This window comes from Pseudophryne corroboree, chromosome 4 (genome assembly GCF_028390025.1).
Source record: "Pseudophryne corroboree isolate aPseCor3 chromosome 4, aPseCor3.hap2, whole genome shotgun sequence".
NCBI classification, from domain to species: Eukaryota; Metazoa; Chordata; class Amphibia; order Anura; family Myobatrachidae; genus Pseudophryne; species Pseudophryne corroboree.
This window is the reverse complement of record NC_086447.1, coordinates 918,639,141-918,658,455: the sequence shown is the minus strand read 5'-3', so window position 1 is coordinate 918,658,455 and position 19,315 is coordinate 918,639,141. Positions and strand designations below refer to the sequence as shown.

At 47.1% G+C, this 19,315-nt stretch overlaps 1 protein-coding gene across 1 annotated transcript in view; it reads left to right on the top strand.

Moving 5' to 3' along the window:
* The window catches only part of LOC134910678 (epoxide hydrolase 1-like), a 71,093-nt gene that overhangs the window by 22,947 nt on the left and 28,831 nt on the right, over positions 1–19,315 (top strand). Inside the window, exons 4-6 of the mRNA XM_063918986.1 lie at positions 11,587–11,808; positions 12,595–12,724; positions 14,152–14,366. Of these exons, the coding sequence (XP_063775056.1) occupies positions 11,587–11,808; positions 12,595–12,724; positions 14,152–14,366 (567 nt within the window). The remainder of the gene's footprint in view (positions 1–11,586; positions 11,809–12,594; positions 12,725–14,151; positions 14,367–19,315) is intronic.

Sequence of the window (19,315 nt, the reverse complement as noted above, 5' to 3'; positions counted from 1 at the left end):
GTACTGCATTGTTACTTGGTAAGTAATGTATCAGCTGTTGCTGAGTTTCAAGCTGGTTAGCTTGACGTGCCTTTTATGTGTGAGCTGGTGTGAATCTCGCCACTATCTGTGTTAAATCCTTCTCTCGAAGATGTCCGTCTCATCGGGCACAGTTTCTAAACTGAGTCTGGTAGGAGGGGCATAGAGGGAGGAGCCAGCCCACACTCTCAAACTCTTAAAGTGCCAATGGCTCCTGGTGGACCCGTCTACACCCCATGGTACTAATGTGGACCCCAGCATCCTTAACGGACTACGAGAAAAGGATTTACCGGTAGATAACCAAAATCCTATTTTTAAGAGGGCCGACATTTCTGTATTTAAAATCCTTCTTTTTTTTTATTTTATTTTTTATTTTATGTAATATTCAAATTTTTGGAGTTTTTGGATTTGGGGTTTTCTTAAGCTGTAAGCCACAATCATCAAAATTACAACAAATAAAGGCTTGAGCTGTCTCACTTTGCATGTAATGAGTCTATATAATATATTAGTTTCACCTTTTAAGTTGAATTACTGAAATAAATTAACTTTTGCACGATATTCTAATTTTCTGAGTTTCACCAGTAGTTCATGGCCATTGAAATGTTGCAGTTTTCACCCGCATCTTTTCCCACCATGACTTTTAACATTTTGTTGGTTAATGCTAACGGCCTTAATTCTCCCACCAAGCGAGCCATGGCTATCCAATTATTTAATAGACGGAAGTCCGACATTATCTTAATTCAGGAGACTCATTTTAAATCCCCCCACCCCTCTATGTCCTGTAAACAATTTCCACATGTTTACTACTCTAATATGCCTGCTAAACGTAGGGGCACTGCTATCATGATACGTCGTGGCCTTCCCATAGTTGTCCATGATACTGTGTCGGACCCCCAGGGCCGCTACATTATCCTCTCATGTTCCTATAACCAGGTTCCTCTTATTTTGGCTTCTGTTTATGCTCCTAATGTGCAGCAGGGTTCCCTTTTTACTGCCTTTTTTGACAGCCTTTCCCGGCTCCCTACTGGTATGACTATCATTGGTGGAGACTGTAATGTTACTATAGACCCCCTTATGGACAGGTCCCATTCTGGCGCTACTCCGGTTACTCCCAACAACCTAGCTAATCGTCTACAATCTCAATTGTCACTCTATAACCTATACGACGGTTGGAGAACTTTGTACCCCTCGGCGAGGGGATTTACCCACTACTCCCTGCCTCATGATCTCTATACCCGTATTGACTATGCATTTGTCGACCGCGACACGACCCGAAAACTCCTCAGTGCTCAGACGCTCCCCATCTCCTGATCGGACCACTCGGCGGTGTTCTTTGAGACCCGCACCCCTCTCTCCGCTCCTGGCGCTTGAATGAATCCCTTCTCCTCAAGAAATGCACTGTTGCGGATATTACTACCACACTGACACATTATTACTCTGATAATGCATCTCCGGACATCGCCCCCTCCTTGTTGTGGGAGGCACACAAGGCTACCATTGGCGGTTTCCTTATAAGCCTTTCATCTGCCCAGAGGAAAGCCGAGACACAGCGTATCCGACAACTGGAGTCGGAGCTTGTCGCCCTGACCCATCTCCATCAACGCCGCCCCAAGAAAAAAACATACTCCAAACTTTTGGCAGTTAAGGGCCAATTGTCCCAAATCCTAACCAAAAAGGCAGTCAAGGCGCTCTTGTGGACACGCCAGAGGTTCTATGAGAAGTCTGATAAGGCTGACACTTTGCTTGCCCAGAAGCTGCGAGCGAAGCGCACCCAAAACCGGATTGGCTCTCTACGATGCGCTGACGGTTCCACTACGTTTGACCCGACGCGTATGGCCTCCCAATTTCGGGACTATTATACATCTTTGTATAATCTTCCGCCTGCTGCTGACTCTGACTCCAACCATGTCATCGGACTTCAACACTATCTTTCCTCTTGTAGTCTCCCTAAGCTCTCCGAGTCAGACGTGTCGAAGCTTAATGCCCCTATCTCTATAGAGGAAATCTCGGCGGCCATTAAACAACTACGCCGTTCTGCAGCCCCTGGTCCCGATGGCTTCACCGCCTTATACTATAAAAAATTTACGACCCCTTTGCTTCCCATTATTCAATCTCTATTTAATTCAATCCTAGAAGGGGGCTCCTTTGATGAAGCCACCACCAGAGCTAACATTATTATTCCCAAACCGGATAGGGATCCCTTAGAGATGAAGAACTACAGACCTATCTCACTCCTAAATATTGACCTATAGCTCTTTGCTAAAATCCTGGCCAACAGACTTGCTCCCTTCTTACCCTCCCTTATTCATCCAGACCAAGTCGGCTTTGTCCAGTGTAGACAGGCTGCGGACAACACCAGGCGCCTCATTGATCTTATTCACCTGGCGCAGGACAAGTCTCTTCTGACCCTGGTGGTGGCCCTTGACGCAGAAAAGGTCTTCGATAGGGTAGCCTGGCCATTTTTGCAACAGACGCTTATCAATATGGGCTTGCATGGGGCCTTTTACAGAGGCGTCACTTCGCTTTATCATAATCCCTCAGCCTCCATCTTAGTCAAAGGCTTATCTCCTGATCCCCTTCCTATAAGAAATGGCACCCGACAGGGTTGTCCCCTTTTCGCCCTGCTCTTTGCCCTCATTATGGAGCCGCTGGCAGCTAAAATTCGATTCAATCGTAATATATTGGGTAATCAGAATCATAAAATAGCACTGTATGCCGATGACGTTATTCTTACCCTTACGGACCCACATATCTCCCTCCCAAACCTGTTGGAGGAAATCTCTACATACAGCCGTTTTTCGAACTATAACATAAATTCAGATAAGACCGAAATCTTGGCCTTGCACATTCCGGACCCGGACCTCCGACTTCTTCAGGCTTCCTTCCAGTGTACTTGGCAATCTGATCAACTCAAATACCTGGGTATCAATTTAACTAAATCTTATTCTGGCCTCTATGCTGCCAACTTTCCCAGATTATTCTCTTCTCTTAAACACGATATGACCACGTGGAATAAATATATCCTATCCTGGTTTGGGCGAATGACTGCTGTTAAGATGACCCTGCTACCGCGTCTGCTGTACCTGTGGCAAACTCTTCCCATCCATATCCCTACTAAAATTCTTAAAAATCTTCAAGCTGATATTACTAAATTTATCTGGGCGGGGAGAAGACCCAGGGTGAAGATGCGTATTCTCCAAAAGCACCACCTGGCGGGAGGTGTGGGAGTTCCTGATCTCCTTAAATATTATAGAGCTACTCACTTAACTGCGTGTGTCCTTTGGCACGCTATCCCTGGCCATAGAGTCTGGACGCATCTAGAAGCAGCCTCACTTCAAAAGTAGTCTTCTTATAGCTTATTATGGCGTCACCCGAAAACCCACCCAACGGCTTCCTCTTTATTGCCCACTGTACGATTTACTCTGTCCATTTGGGCCCTTTGTTCGCGGCTCTACCAGTTGTGTTCCTTCCACCCCTTCCTCACCCCTCTGTGGAATAACTCTAGCTTCCCGCCGGTTGAAAACCATTCAGCGTTTGATTCTTGGACTAACTACAACGTACTATTCCTATTGGACGCTGCTCCCCTTCATTCGTTCCCATCGTTTGCTGATTTACAATCCCGATTCTGCCTCCCACACTCAGCTTTTTATCAGTTCTTACAGCTACGCCACTTTTTTTCCTCTCTCCCCAAACCATCCTCTTCGGGAGGTAAATCGAGCTTTGAATCTTTGTGCTACACTGGCCGATCAACCAAGGGATTGCTTTCAGCCATATATCAAATTTTGCTTGCTCATAATTTGCCCCAAAAGGAACCGCATGAGTTGGCCTGGGAAGGGGACGTGGGTGAGACTCTGACGACCGAGGACTGGTCCGTTATCATGACAGAAATCTCCACGAGCTCCATTTCAGTTCGAATTAAAGAAAATTCTTACAAATTATACTATCGTTGGTACTTGGTACCTGCACGTCTTCATTCAATCTACCCCTCCTGCTCAGATAGGTGTTGGCGGCGGCGCCTATGTGGTCAACGTGGTACCCTGCTGCACATATGGTGGAGTTGTCCACGGATTAAAGTTTATTAGACTAAAATTCATAAATTAATCTTTGACATTCTGGGGATATCAGTTCCGACATCACCTCTCTACAATTTGCTCTCCCGTCCGCTACCTCACCCCCCCCCCCCCCCCCCCCCGCCAACAGCAGAAATTAGTTAAGCATATTTTGAATACAGCTAAATGCCAAATTGCGGCTAACTGGAAATCAGTGTCACCCCCTACTGTTCCTGCCACTATAAACGCTATCTGGCAAACTTATAGGCTAGAACGTATCACAGCAGTGCTCCACGATACCCCTGTCCACTTTACTCACTTTACTGCAACTCTGACTCCCTGGACGACGTTCTTTGGTGCTGAACCGCCGTTAGCTACCATATAATACCCTATGGCTTATGTTTCTGCTTACGAGTTCTATTACTCCGTGCTCATGTTCACTACATATCAACCTGTTGCATGGCTTCGTCTCCGGGGACCAAGCCGAAGCCCCACCCCCTTTTTTTTTATCTCTCCCTTTTTCTTTTCTTCTTCTTTCTGCTACCTTCTATTTTTCTTTTCTCTTGTATTCCATGTTGTTGTTTCAATGAGAGGTAATCTCTTGCCCTTCGTTGGCTTTCCAATGTGCCTTCTTCCAGCCTATCGTGGTTGCACATACTCAGACATGCCTCCTTGATTGATCTGTTTCAATATCTCTATCATTTTTGTGCAGATATGTTGTTATTGTTTCATTGTAACCGAACGCAATGTGTGCTCTTTTTGTTGAATGTATCTTCTGCTTTCCACATGCGTTGTTAAACGCTAAAAATGAATAAACATTTTTCTCAAAAAAAAAAAAAATGTTGCAGTTTTGTCTGTTTCTGTCTTGATGCCATGCTTACCTTTTTACAGTATATAGGCTTCATGTAACTGCTGAACGTGCGGGAAGATCAGACCTGCCTTTATGTCAGGTGTAGGATATTTTGATTTCCTTCATTAAATGAAGTAACAATCTTTTACATATCATGTGCGCTCATTTTACGCACCATTGTCTGTATACTTATGTGCTACTTTTTTTAATTTACTGACTATATTCAGAACAGTTACAGCTGTAGTGTACATGAGTCCTATTCAACGCTCCTCTGATTATACACTGCTCAAAAAAATAAAGGGAACACTAAAATAACAGATCTGAATGAATGAAATTGAGCACATCTGGGACATCATGTCTCGCTCCATCCACCAACGCCACGTTGCACCACAGACTCTCCAGGAGTTGGCGGATGCTTTAGTCCAGGTCTGGGAGGATATCCCTCAGGAGACCATCCGCCACCTCATCAGGAGCATGCCCAGGCGTTGTAGGGAGGTCATACAGGCACGTGGAGGCCACACACACTACTGAGCCTCATTTTGACTTGTTTTAAGGACATTACATCAAAGTTGGATCAGGGGTGACTCCAAATCCAGACCTCCATGGGTTAATAAATTTGACTTCCATTGATAATTTTTGTGTGATTTTGTTGTCAGCACATTCAACTATGTAAAGAACAAAGTATTTAATAAGAATATTTCATTCATTCAGATCTAGGATGTGTTATTTTAGTGTTCCCTTTATTTTTTTGAGCAGTGTATTATGTTTTGAGCCCCACACCCTAGTGCAAAGGTTCCCAAACTCTGTCCTCAATTCACACTAATGGTTCAGGATTTGAAGATAACCATGTTTGAGCGCAGGTTACTCAATTCGTTCCTCAGTTAATTTGATTTATCCATCTGTGCTCATTCGTGGATAAGGTGCCGAGTGCCGTATTTCCCCAGTACATAGTTGGTTCCTTAAATCTTACAAGTGGGGAGCTTATTGGAGAAATGTGGCCGTAATACAGTATGTTCTCCTTTTCATTTTCTTGGTCTTTGACCGTCCGGGCACAGCTGCGTTGCCCAGATGGCGCCCCCTAAACGGCGGCCAAACTCCGCTGGCCCGCCCCCTCCCGCCCAGCGACCGCCTCTGCCTGTCAATCAGGCAGAGGTGATCGCAGGGCTATGACAGCCGTCGGCTGTTTGGCATGCGCTGGCGCACTGCGGCGCATGAGCAGTTCAGACCTGATCGCTGCTGTACGAAAACGCACAGCAGCAATCAGGTCTGAATCGGCCCCCATGTGCACTGCAGGGGGGGGGGGGGGGGGTCATATGTAACATGTGCAGAGAGAGTTAGATTTGGGTGGGGTGTGTCCAAACTGAAATTTAAATTGCAGTGTAAAAATAAAGCAGCCAGTATTTACCCTGCACAGAAACAATATAACCCACCCACATCTAACTCTCTCTGCACATGTTACATCTGCCACACCTGCACATAAACAATAGAACCCACACAAATCTAACTCTCTCTGCACATGTTAAATCTGCCCCACATGCAGTGCACATAGGGGGTGATTCAGACCTGATCGCATGCAGGCATTTTTTTTGCAGTGCTGCGATCAGGTAGTCGCCGCCTACAGGGGGAGGGGGTAGTTCATGTGCAGGGGTGCGAACGCTTGTCTCTGCACAGCTCAGGACTTACTCAGCCGCTGCAATGATCCGGCCAGGAGCTGACGTCCGGAATCCTCCCTCCAAGCGGCTGCGTTTTTCCGGACACTCACTAGAAACTGTCAGTTGACACCCACAAACAGCCTCTTCCTGTCAATCTTCTTGCGATCGCCGCTGCGATCGTTTTCTTCGTAATAACCATCGCTGTCCGGTGATGCCCGTCTCCGGCGGCCGATGCGCCTGCGCATTGCAATGCATACGCATGCACAGTTCAGACCCGATCGCACCGCTGCAAAAAAACTAGCGAGCGATCGGGTCTGACCCCCAAAGTTTTGCCTGTTAACTAACAAATTTGCTGCTGCGATCAGATCTGTATTAGGCCCTTAGTGCTATTTATAAATTCAGCAAATATGTTTTGTATGCAGCTATTTACTAACCCTGGTGGTCATTCCAAGTTATTCGCTTGCTAGCAGTTTTTAGCAGCCGTGCAAACGCTATGCCGCCGCCCACTGGGAGTGTATTTTAGCTTAGCAGAACTGTGAACGAAAGGATCGCAGAGCGGCGGCAAAGTTTGTTTTTTGTGCAGTTTCAGAGTAGCTCCAGACCTACTCAGCGCTTGCGATCACTTCAGACTGTTCAGTTCCTGTTTTGACGTCACAAACACGCCCTGCGTTCACCCAGCCACGCCTGCGTTTTTCCTGGCACGCCTGCGTTTTTCTGAACACTCCCTGAAAATGCTCAGTTGACACCCAGAGACGCCCACTTCCTGTCAATCACTCTGCGGCCAGCAGTGTGAATTAAAAGCTTCGCTAGACCCTGTGTGAAACTACATCGTTCGTTGTAATAGTACGTCCCGCGTGCGCATTGCGCTGCATGCGCAGAAGTGCCTTTTTTTTCCTCATCGCTGCACAGCGAACAAATGCAGCTAGCGATCAGCTCGGAATGACAACCCCTGTACGGTTACAGTATCAGATAGACGTTAGATAACTGTTTATAAACGCCTCGCCATGATGCAGACAGATTATCTGTGAGCGGAGACGCGCTGAGCAGGTTTACAGATCCTCGTTAATGAGTGCGGTCTAATTACCTCCCTCGCCTCCATTATCTTCTGTCATTTTTGCCCTACTTTCTGCCCACGTCCAGGGGGAATATTACACGTGGGAAAAGTGTAGGGTTTTAATTAAATATGATTCTCCCAGAATTAGTTACAGACGGACGGCACTTGTAAAAATAGTTCATGTTTAATTAATTTTAAAATATGCAGATTCTCGCGTCGCCTCTTTTGAAGTATTTATTTATCACGCGCTTTTATCTGTGAAAAAATCTGATTTTACTTTCCCAACGACAAGCAATGCGAATACGACGCTAATTAGCACCATCCGAGGGGCTTATTGATCTGTATACAGCGCCGCTCAAGATATCCGTACGGATAGCAATGAAGCATCGACGTGACCACAGAATATGGAGTGGGCATCGCTGCCTTGTAGCTCACTGCCACTGGTGTGGAGGGTGTAATTGGCGCAGCATAAGATCAGCACAGGCCCTTACGCATGATGTGCGCCCATGTTCCTACTGTACGTCTGCCGGGGAAGAGTCTGGTCGCTGCAGGAATCACAAGATCACTCCCACATACTTGGAAGAGGATGTACTCCTAATGTCGGCATAACAGTGTCAACCATTATGATGTAGACATTTAGTGTGAGATTCAAGTGATATATCACGCCCAATTTCCTTTCTAAAATGATCTCCGTTATCGCGCCTATAGTAATCGGGTTTAGCTGTGTAAAGGGTTGGGTGCCTCGCTACTCCGGGGGTAGCGAGCTGAAATAATGAAACAGAACGGGTGTGTAAAGGGGTGAAAAGAATTGAATCCCGCCCTTAATGTCAACATGGAGCATGTCGGCGTGTTCCCAGTGTCAAACGTGAAATTTCAACATTCTGCACTGACAGGCAGCAGAGGGTTTGGGTCAGGATACAGGAGGGGAGGTTAGAGGTTAGGCACTAGGGGGAGGGTCAGGATACAGGAGGGAAAGTTAGGGGTTAGGCACTAGGGGGAGGGTCAGGATACAGGAGGGGAGGTTAGAGGTTAGGCACTAGGAGGAGGGTCAGGATACAGGAGGGAAGGTTAGGGGTTAGGCACTAGGGGGAGGGTCAGGATACAGGAGGGAAGGTTAGGGGTTAGGCACTAGGGGGAGGGTCAGGATACAGGAGGGAAGGTTAGGGGTTAGGCACTAGGGGGAGGGTCAGGATACAGGAGGGGAGGTTAGAGGTTAGGCACTAGGAGGAGGGTCAGGATACAGGAGGGAAGGTTAGGGGTTAGGCACTAGGGGGAGGGTCAGGATACAGGAGGGAAGGTTAGGGGTTAGGCACTAGGGGGAGGGTCAGGATACAGGAGGGGAGGTTAGGGGTTAGGCACTAGGGGAAGGGTCAGGATACAGGAGGGAAGGTTAGGGGTTAGGCACTAGGGGGAGGGTCAGGATACAGGAGGGGAGGTTAGAGGTTAGGCACTAGGAGGAGGGTCAGGATACAGGAGGGAAGGTTAGGGGTTAGGCACTAGGGGGAGGGTCAGGATACAGGAGGGAAGGTTAGGGGTTAGGCACTAGGGGGAGGGTCAGGATACAGGAGGGGAGGTTAGGGGTTAGGCACTAGGGGGAGGGTCAGGATACAGGAGGGAAGGTTAGGGGTTAGGCACTAGGGGGAGGGTCAGGATACAGGAGGGGAGGTTAGAGGTTAGGCACTAGGAGGAGGGTCAGGATACAGGAGGGGAGGTTAGAGGTTAGGCACTAGTGGGTGGGTCAGGATACAGGAGGGGAGGTTAGGGGTTAGGCACTAGTGGGTGGGTCAGGATACAGGAGGGGAGGTTAGGGGGTTGGGCACTAGGGGAAGGGTTAGGTTACAGGAGGGGAGGTTAGGGGGTTGGGCACTAGGGGGAGGGTCAGGATACAGGAGGGGAGGTTAGGGGTTAGGCACTAGGGGGAGGGTCAGGATACAGGAGGGGAGGTTAGGGGTTAGGCACTAGGGGGAGGGTCAGGATACAGGAGGGGAGTTAGGGGGGGGATTAGGTTACAGGAGGGGAGGTTAGGGGGTGGGCACTAGGGGGAGGATCAGGATACAGGAGGGGAGTTAGGGGGGGGATTAGGTTACAGGAGGGGAGGTTAGGTGTTAGGCACTTGGGGGAGGGTCAGGATACAGGAGGGGAGGTTAGGGGTTAGGCACAATGGGGAAGGGTTAGGTTACAGGGGGGGGATATTAGGGGGAGGGTTAGGATACAGGAGGGGAGGTTAGGGTTAGGCACTAGGGGGAGTGTTAGGCTACAGGAGGGGAGGTTAGGGGTTAGGCACTAGGGGAAGGGTTAGGTTACAGGAGGGGAGGTTAGGGGGTTGGGCACTAGGGGAAGGGTTAGGTTACAGGGGGGGAGATTAGGGGGAGGGTTAGGTTACAGGAGGGGAGGATAGTGGTTAGGCACTAGGGGGAGGATTATGTTACAGGAGTGGAGGTTAGGGGTTAGGCACTTTGGGGAGGGTTACGATACAGGAGGGGAGGTTAGGGGTTAGGCACTGGGGGGGGGGTGTTAGGCACTATACTGTATAGAGGTGTAGGGGTTAGGATCAGTCATACTTACCGCTAGAAGGCGCACAGGATCCACTGAAAGTCCTCCTGACATCACCGCTGAAGCTGGGAAGACTTTGCTGGAGCTGTTGGACCAGGTATGTCGCCACTAGACCACCAGGGATGACATAGGACATTACGAATGTCAACAGAATATACCACCCCCCTTGGAAGAAACTCCAGCTGCAGGAAGGGTTAGAAGCCGCCCATTCCTGCAAAGTGCCTGACGAAGCGCTACATTGGCGTAACTTATCCTGCGTGGGTCTGGCCAGAAACCGGGCTGCGTGCTTCTGCCACTTTCTCATTACTGTGCCTGGAGTGCGAGAGAGCCATCTAACATAGGACGTGTTTGCGCAATTTCTGACACATGCAAAGTGTGACACATTTATGGTTATGCGCGTCACCATTGGTGCGAGGGATTCCTTGTAGTTTTCACCATTTTTTTTGCCAGAATCCTTTGACAACTAGTCTCTTAAATCTCCGCTGTACTGTCCATGTTGCATTTGATATAACGTGTTTATACACATCCTAATGCTTTAGCGTAACGGAGTCAAGGGGTAAAATATAATAAGTCCGTGTGTTGCTGGAGGTGCGGACTTTGGGGGTGATTCCGAGTTGTTCGCTCGCTAGCTGCTTTTAGCAGCATTGCACACGCTAGGCCGCCGCCCTCTGGGAGTGTATCTTAGCTTAGCAGAATTGCGAATAGAAATTTCTTAGCAGTTTCTGAGTAGCTCGAAACTTACTCACAAATAGCGATCAGTTCAGTCAGTTTCGTTCCTGGTTTGACGTCACACACACGCCCAGCGTTCGGCCAGCCACTCCCTCGTTTCTCCAGACACTCCCGCGTTTTTCCCTGACACGCCATCGTTTTTCCGCACACTCCCAGAAAACGGTCAGTTTCCGCCCAGAAACACCCACTTCCTGTCAATCACACTACAATCACTTCTACGTGAGTAAATCTACCAAGTTTTGTGCTAAAATACTAACCGCATGCGCATTTTTGCCTTAATCGCTCCGTTGCGAAAATCGGTAACGAGCGAACAACTCTGAATGACCCCCTTTGTGCGAGTCTGGACGGAATTTTAAAGCGGCTGTCAGTCACGCGGTAAAATCAGGTTGATTTTGCCGTATTACTTATTGGCGCTTTACCAATCCAGTCAGACTCGCACGAAGTCCCGCACCTCCGACTTGTCGCAGGCTTATTACTTTTTACACATTGACCCGGAACACTGCGTAGCAGACTGAGCGGATATATTTGCGTTCTTCAACTCTGATATTACATAGAGGGCACCGTGTGTTTCCTGTAATTATCATCCTGTTATGTCTAGTGGCTGTGTGGAATTGTGATATACTGTCAATATGGTTTTCTTATGTAGGTCTAACCAATTTTACTGCTCGTCTGTTCCGCCAGGTATTGACATTCACTTTCTTCACGTGAAGCCGGTAAACCTCCCACCCGGCCGCAAAGCCAAGCCCCTTATCATGGTCCACGGCTGGCCAGGATCCTTCTACGAGTTCTACAGAATAATCCCGCTCCTTACGGATCCCACCAGCCACGGTCTGAGTGAACACTTTGAGGTTATCTGCCCATCCATTCCCGGATATGGATTCTCGGAGGCGTCTCACAAGCAAGGTATTACTGAGACGGGAGGAATGCCTTTTATCTCCGTGGCATCTTCTAATGAAACGCGCCAGAGACCGCTTAGGCAGCCGCAGCTGAGCGTCGTTGTTCTCACAAATGATTGTGTCTCTCTTCTCTGGGTTTTTATATGCCCAAAGAAAATATGTGTCTTACTCCCAAATGCAGCTCTGTTTGCAGGATTTAGGTAGAACAAGAATTCAGGAACCAGATATTGCAACGTTACACACAAATGGGGAGGACAACTATCCGAACATCTTCCTCATAGGAAATCTAAAGTAATGTATCTTTCTAGGCCAGCATAATATTGTGATTACTGAGATTACTTTTCCTCTTCCTCCTTGTCTTCTTCCTTTTCCACCATATCGTCTTCTTCTTCTTTCTCTTCTTCCTTTTACTCCTCCCCCTCCTCTTCTTCTTCCTCCTATATGGTGCCACAAAGGATCCGCTGCAGTATAAACAAAACAGGATGAACAGCGCAGAGCATTGCAGGATAGAGACACAGTTTATAGATATTCCTGTAGCAGCTGTCATAGCACCCAGTAAGCAGCAGGGCGGCAGCACCCGATGGGTAGGTGCTATTGTAGGCAGCGGAGAGGAGATCACAGTGTAAGTGAGGGAAGGAAAAGCTCATGTGGGAAGAGGGCCCTGCTCGTGAGAGCTCAGTCTATAGCGTCGGTATTGTTAGGGATTCTCAGCAGGGTCTGATAGTAAATTTGGGCAAACATTTGTCACCAATTATGGTCTTTATGTCATTATTTGTGTCTCTCCCTCTCCCAGGATGTAACTCGGTCGCTGTCGCCCGGATCTTTTACAAGTTGATGCAGAGGTTGGGGTTCCGGGAGTTCTACGCTCAGGGGGGAGATTGGGGAGCCACTATCTGCACAAATCTTGCACAGATCGCTCCTAGGTAAGGATCCACTGGGAATCCTATGTAAATCACTAATGTATTGGATTATTCATGTTTTATGTTGATGCCATTGAGACAGATAATAATTGGGTTTTAAACATACACCCCAGTATTTTGCATTGGGAACACTATTATATGCAATTACTTTATTCTATGTAATTATGTTTCGGTATCCCTACATCCAGGACAGTGCACCACCAGTCCCTCACATTGGAGGAACAAAGCCCGCCCCATTCCAGTATCAGCCAGTCAGGCTGCCCTTATAGTCCAGTTTACGGGACTTCCTGTTGGGTTCCTGTGGGTTCTGTCCATTTTGTTATGTATTGGTTTTATGACTGGGTTGAGGGCGTTTTCGGGCCCGTACTGTAATGTGTGACCAGCTGAAAGGCGGCAAACTCTCCAACCAGCCCAAATACTAGGCAGATTGGACAGAGCCATAGGCTGGTCGGCACGAGACTGGCGCACTTATGGAGAGGGTACCAGCCCATCGCTGTCTCTCTCCCATACTGCTGTGGGGGCTGGGGTAACGCTGCTGTGGGGGCTGGGGCAACAAGGAGGCTGGAGCCCCCAAATCCCACCTTTACAGTCCCAGTACAGGTTGAGTCTCCCTTATCCAAAATGCTTGGGACCGGAGGTATTTTGGATATGGGATTTTTCCGTATTTTGGAATAATTGCATACCATAATGAGATATCATGGTGATGGGAACTAAATATAAGCACAGAATGCTTTTATGTTTCATATACACCTTATACACACAGCAGGAAGGTCATTTTAACCAATATTTTTTATAACTTTGTGCATTAAACAAAGTGTGTCTACATTCACACAATTCATTTATGTTTCACATACACCTTGTACACACAGCCTGAAGGTCATATAATACAATATTTTTATTAACTTTGTGTATTAAACAAAGTTTGTGTACATTGAGCCATCAGAAAACAAAGGTTTCACTATCTCACTCTCGCTCAAAAAAGTCCGTATTTCGGAATATTCCGTATTTCGGAATATTTGGATATGGGATACTCAACCTGTACTTTATATATTTAGTGCCCCCTTCCCTGCTAGAGAGGCACCAGGGTTACACTGACCAGCTTGGGTTTCACAATGACTTGGAAGCCTCACACTTGTGGCCTCCATGTTAACCCAGCCCTGGTGGTGTAGGGCTCAGGCCAGTGGTAGATTGGGGGAGGGAGGCTGGTGGGAAGTACGAGGGGACAGGAGAAGGGGAGGTCCTCACTCTGATTCCTTCAGTTCTTTGGCAAAGTAATTTGGCAGCTACTAAAGTTAAGATAAATTTCAAAAGTGGGCAAATTGTTTCCGCCATCGCTGCTTTGCCTCAGCTGTACGCGAATGACTGGCACATGATCAGGGAAACGCAAATTCTATTTCCAATGTTTTTATTTTATCTGTGTGTCCTTTAAGCAACGTGAAGGGTCTGCACCTGAACATGGTGGATGCGTTCAATGGTAAACTGCTCGTGCTGCTCTCCATATTGCTGGGTCAGTACTTCCCGGGGCTGTTCGGGTTCCAGGATGAGGATGTAAGGCGGATGTTCCCCTTCACGAAGAAAGTCGTCAACTACTCTATGTGTGAGAGCGGGTACATGCACATCCAGGCCACCAAGCCCGACACCGCAGGTGAGAGGCCTCACTATGGGGAAGAGCTGACAATCCGTCTGTCCCACACCTAATCCAGGCACTGTTTTTGGGGGTTTTTAAAAAAAGAAAAAAAAAATTCAAAACTTTTTACTTGGTTTACCATCCACTTGGGCTAAGATTGAGAATGGTATCCTTGATGGTGAGTGAAGTGAGACCACAAGAGTCTACGTTACCACTAATTGGGGTCACAGGTGATGAAACATCCAAAATAACACAAAACAAAACAAAAAACTTTATATTAAGGATCTGTACTTGGTGCTAGAGGGAAGAGTTGGCGGGTTTTCATGCTACCCGTTATACGGAGTATGTCAAATCTTTTAATCGAGAACCGCACAAGACAATATGGAATGTTGGTGTAATCGGTGCAGCCTTTCTGGTACATTATATACCGCACTCACATTATACTGACCTCTGAATTATCCGTTCACTAGTCAGACCGTGTAGATGCCACTTCTCCATCAGTATTGGGTACCTTCCGGCCAAGATGGCAGCTGTTGCTAGCGGAGCTGGGAATCGCTCCCAACAGTTCTGGTTTTTAAAAGCTGTTTATCCGTAACAAACAATTTAATTGTGCAGCTGTGAAAGGCATAAAACTGCCAACGCATTGCGCAGATACAGCGCAGAACAAACACTTCCGTTATTGCAGGTACAGTAAAAATCCCAAATTCATGTTTTTCAATGGGCCAGGAAACATTGGTGTAAAATCTGTGAAAGTATAAACTGGGCGACATGTTTGTAAAAGCTTTTTTTTTTTTTTTTAAATGTAAAATCCTATATAATAAAAGGATAACGCTGCTCCTCACCTCTAGGGGTGGAATTAAAGTGTGCTGCGCGCCGGCAGCCACTAGATGGCGCCTGAGGGAGCAATTCAAGTGTTGCTGCGTTCGAGCGCGCACAGCCGCTGGCGATGACATTACTGTTATGTTCCGTCATTTTGGCGGGCTGGTGACTAGTGAAGATGATAATAGTTTAATTTATGTAGCGCTTTTTTGTATCATGACTTTACAAGCAGGAAAATCGCTGCATAGGGGTTTAGTATTACAGAAAATCAAACCCAAAAACAGTGAACATAACTGGCACAACGAGCTTAATACCAGGTTAATGCAGCCACTTAGATTATTAAATACCACAGGTTACATAACCCACCCACAGAAAGAACCAGACGAGGCAGCCATTTTGGATGCGTTACATAGGTTACCATGGGTGGAGTAGGCCATGCCTAGAAGAGATGACTCAAAATGGGGAAGTTGCAGTGTCCTAAAGCTTAGAGGCAGAGCCTATCTAACAATCCGTTCCAGGTATTCTTCATCCTACCCACAAGTGTACCAGGCCAGAGCCAGAAATAAGCATCGCTGACAGTGTACGACCAGCTGTGTCTTCACCTGTAGTTTTATACTACCACAAAAACTGTATGACGTAACTACTAGCGTGCATTGGCCGCACAGACCTTCCTCCCCCCCCGCATCCCTCCCTGCTGTCCTGAGGAAGAGCGCACCTCTGTGGGTGGCCTATCCGGAAAGACCAGGCTCGTGTTTCTGCCTGAGGCCTTATTTGTTCCAATGTCACATTTGTGGGGTTTGAGCTTCGGATCAGCGGCGCTCACTACATGGCAAGTTCCGCCCACACGGGGAGGAGTTCCATGCACAGGGGTATTAACAATGTGTCATAGTTACAGCCCCCATGAAATTCCACTGTTTCTCCGGCAGGGTCCACAGGTTATCCACAGAATAACAATGGGATAAGATGGAGCGACGCAGATTTGCACCAATCAGCCAAAGTTTTCTGGCCCCCCAGCATGCAATGGGCCCGTCCATATATCCCCCTGGCTAAGGCAAATCAGCTTTTTGTTTGGTGCGGCAGGAGCCGGACCATGGTCAGAGGGCTGCTGGTTTTTTAGCAGCCATAAGCTTTCTTATATTATTGTTATAGTCTTACTAGTTTTTTGAGTGACCTTTCTAAACAGCGTCTTACACGCATGTTAGAAAGAGTCGCTCCAACAACTCTCCGCCGGGTTGTGACAACGCTTACCCACAAGTACAGTGCTGTTTCGGCGGGCGTCTGTGTCGGATATACTAGCAGGTCCATCAGACGTTACCAGGCTGTGGCCGGAGCACGGGGAGAAGGTAAGGCATCGATTCTGCTTAGAAGGAGAATACGGACACAGCCGCACTGTATTGGAAGGAGAATACCAAACAGTAGCTGACGCGCCGCCACCGCGGGTGCACCAGCGCTAGGCCTTAGGGATCAGAGGCCCCAGTAATAGCATGAGGCCGCGATCCCTATGGTTGATGTCGGCAGGGGGTGTCAGACGCCTTCCTGGTCGCCCCTCCCCCCGGTTCATGCCCAGTTTCCGCCACAAACTGTTTCCTCACTTCCGTCTCAGACGCTACCACGATGGGACCTGGTCGCAGCATAGGCGGCTGTGTGACTGGAGCGTCTGTGTTCACTCAGCGCTACCACGAGAGGATCCGGTCGCACCATAGGCGGCTGTGTGACTGGTGCGTCCGTGTACACTAGTAGTATCTGGATCCACTCAGCGTTCGCTAACGTATGATCGATCCTGGAAGCGAGGTGAGTCTCCCTGTATCCCACTCTACTGAGTACGGGTTATACAGCACTAAGGGTTACATTTACTAAGCAGTTATAAGAGTGGAGAAGTGAGCCAGTGGAGAAATTTCCACATCAACTAATCAGCAACTCTGTATCATTTTATAGTATGCAAATTATAGATGCTACTTCAGTGCTGATTGGTTGCCATGGGCAACTTCTCCACTGGCTCACTTCTCCGCTCTTATCACTGCTTAGATAATGTACCCCTAAATCTCTATCTACCTTTTGAGTACGAATAAGTTAGATAAGTGCATATTGCATATGAGTTTGTATTCCATTACTGTTGTTTCTTTCGCATTGCGCCTGAATACGTTAGTTCTGTTAAACATGATTCAGTAAATGTGTTCTGCATACTTAAAATGTGATTGTAGTTGATGTTGTACTCATATTGCTTATTATACTAATGTATAACATGTGACCGACTGCTAGTATGATGCTGACTTTACTATATGTTTGTCAGTTTGTTTTACAGATCCTCAATGCTGGTGCATGAGTAGGGTCAGATGGATATCATTTTAAAGAAAAAAGGTTAAAGTGATTCCAGTCACAAAATTGTGTAGTACACTGTGGAAGTGCTGATTGTTTATTATGTAATAAAACGGCAATGGTGAGGACACTCATACCATGTTTGTTTTGCAAAGCTCTTATGAGCTGGTCCAGGATGGCTTGTATGCATAATGTTTTAGCTCAGCAGGGATACAAGGCGGATACAGGTACAAGTGTATCCTTCTTGGGCTATCTTTGCACAAGCTTTATCCAATAAGTTAAATGGATAATCCCCCAAAATCCTGTACCAGGTATAGGGTTACACTATTAGCCCTTACATGCAGCAGCAGCTTCTCAGAAACAGTGGTAAGTAAACCTTCACCATCACAGGCTACACATTGTTTAAATTCATCAGAAGATGAAAGCCCAATTTATTCTACTTCATCATGTGAAAAAGAGGCAGGTCTCAGCTCTGGAATATAGCTGAGTTAATTAAAGCAATTAAGCCATCTTATCCTTAGAGGATACAGCAGATCCTGTGTTAAAAACCAAGGCACCTGTGTTTAAACATACCAAAACCTGAGTTTCCAGGGTCATATCAGCTGACGGAAATCATGGAAGAGGCTTGGGTTACGCCCAATAAGAATTTAGAATTCCTAAGAAATGGAATTCCAATGATCCGCTTCCAGCTGGGAATTGTTTAAAAAAAGGGGAGGTGGCTCCTAACGTAGATATGTATAATCTACATTAGCTTTGCTTTCAACATCATGGATAGGAGAGTAGATGGGTTTCAAAAAAAACTATTTTTTCCTGTCTAGGGCAGTCAACGGCAAAGGCAGTGGTTGCCTGGGCTGATGCAATGGAAGGAGATTTTTCAGTAGCGCAAGAATCTCATATGGCTCATATGTTTGGGCTACCCGAAGGACTGCATTAGATATGGACAAAATATTTACTCCAGGGCATCAGCCTTAACTATACCTGCTCGTAGAGCAGTTTAGCTGGGTACGTGGAGATCTACAGCCACACCATACTGGATATGCCCAATCTCACCAGATCTTGGAAGCTATGCAGTGTTGGGCCTGGTGAGTACTTGGATGGGAAACATCTACGACTACCAGGTGCTGTAGGTGGAATCATTGTCTTTTCTGAAATTATTCTTTTTGGTAAGAATTGACAGATATTCTGGAGTCAGAAGCAGACTCTAAGAAGGTCAGGTTCCTTCCACATACAGTTCAAACCTAACAGTTCTGCATTTCGGCGCTCTTTTGGTATCTAACAAGTCGAAGACTAGGAAAGCAATGGGCTACCAGAAGATCTACAGGGTTGGGACTGGTTAGTACTCGGATGGGAGACCATCATGGAATACCAGGTGCTGTAGAAAAATTAAACCATCAGTTTGATGGTATGGACTCCGCCTGAGAGACCCCAGGTTGGGGGGGCCGACATCCTCAGGTCACACAGATCTGGCACGGTATCTTTAGGTATGCCTTCGTCTTCAAAACAGCCTGTCTCGGCTAGAGACGAAGGTCATGGCTTTGCAAGAAGCTGGTCATAAATTGCTTCGGTCAGGAATAGTCATTCCAGTTCCTATGGCAAACAAGGACAAGGTTTTACTTCAACCTGGTTTTAATATGTAATTTCGGACCATGCGCAATCCTAAAATGCTGAACAAATACATTTGGAAGTTACGTTTCTTATGTGTGGCATGGAGCCAGGGGTTTTATGGTATCCCTGGATATACAGGACGCTTACCTACATGTTCCTAGACCACTGTCCATCCGTGTTATCCAAGGTTTGCTATCCTCCAAACAGCATTTTCAGTTCTAGGCCTT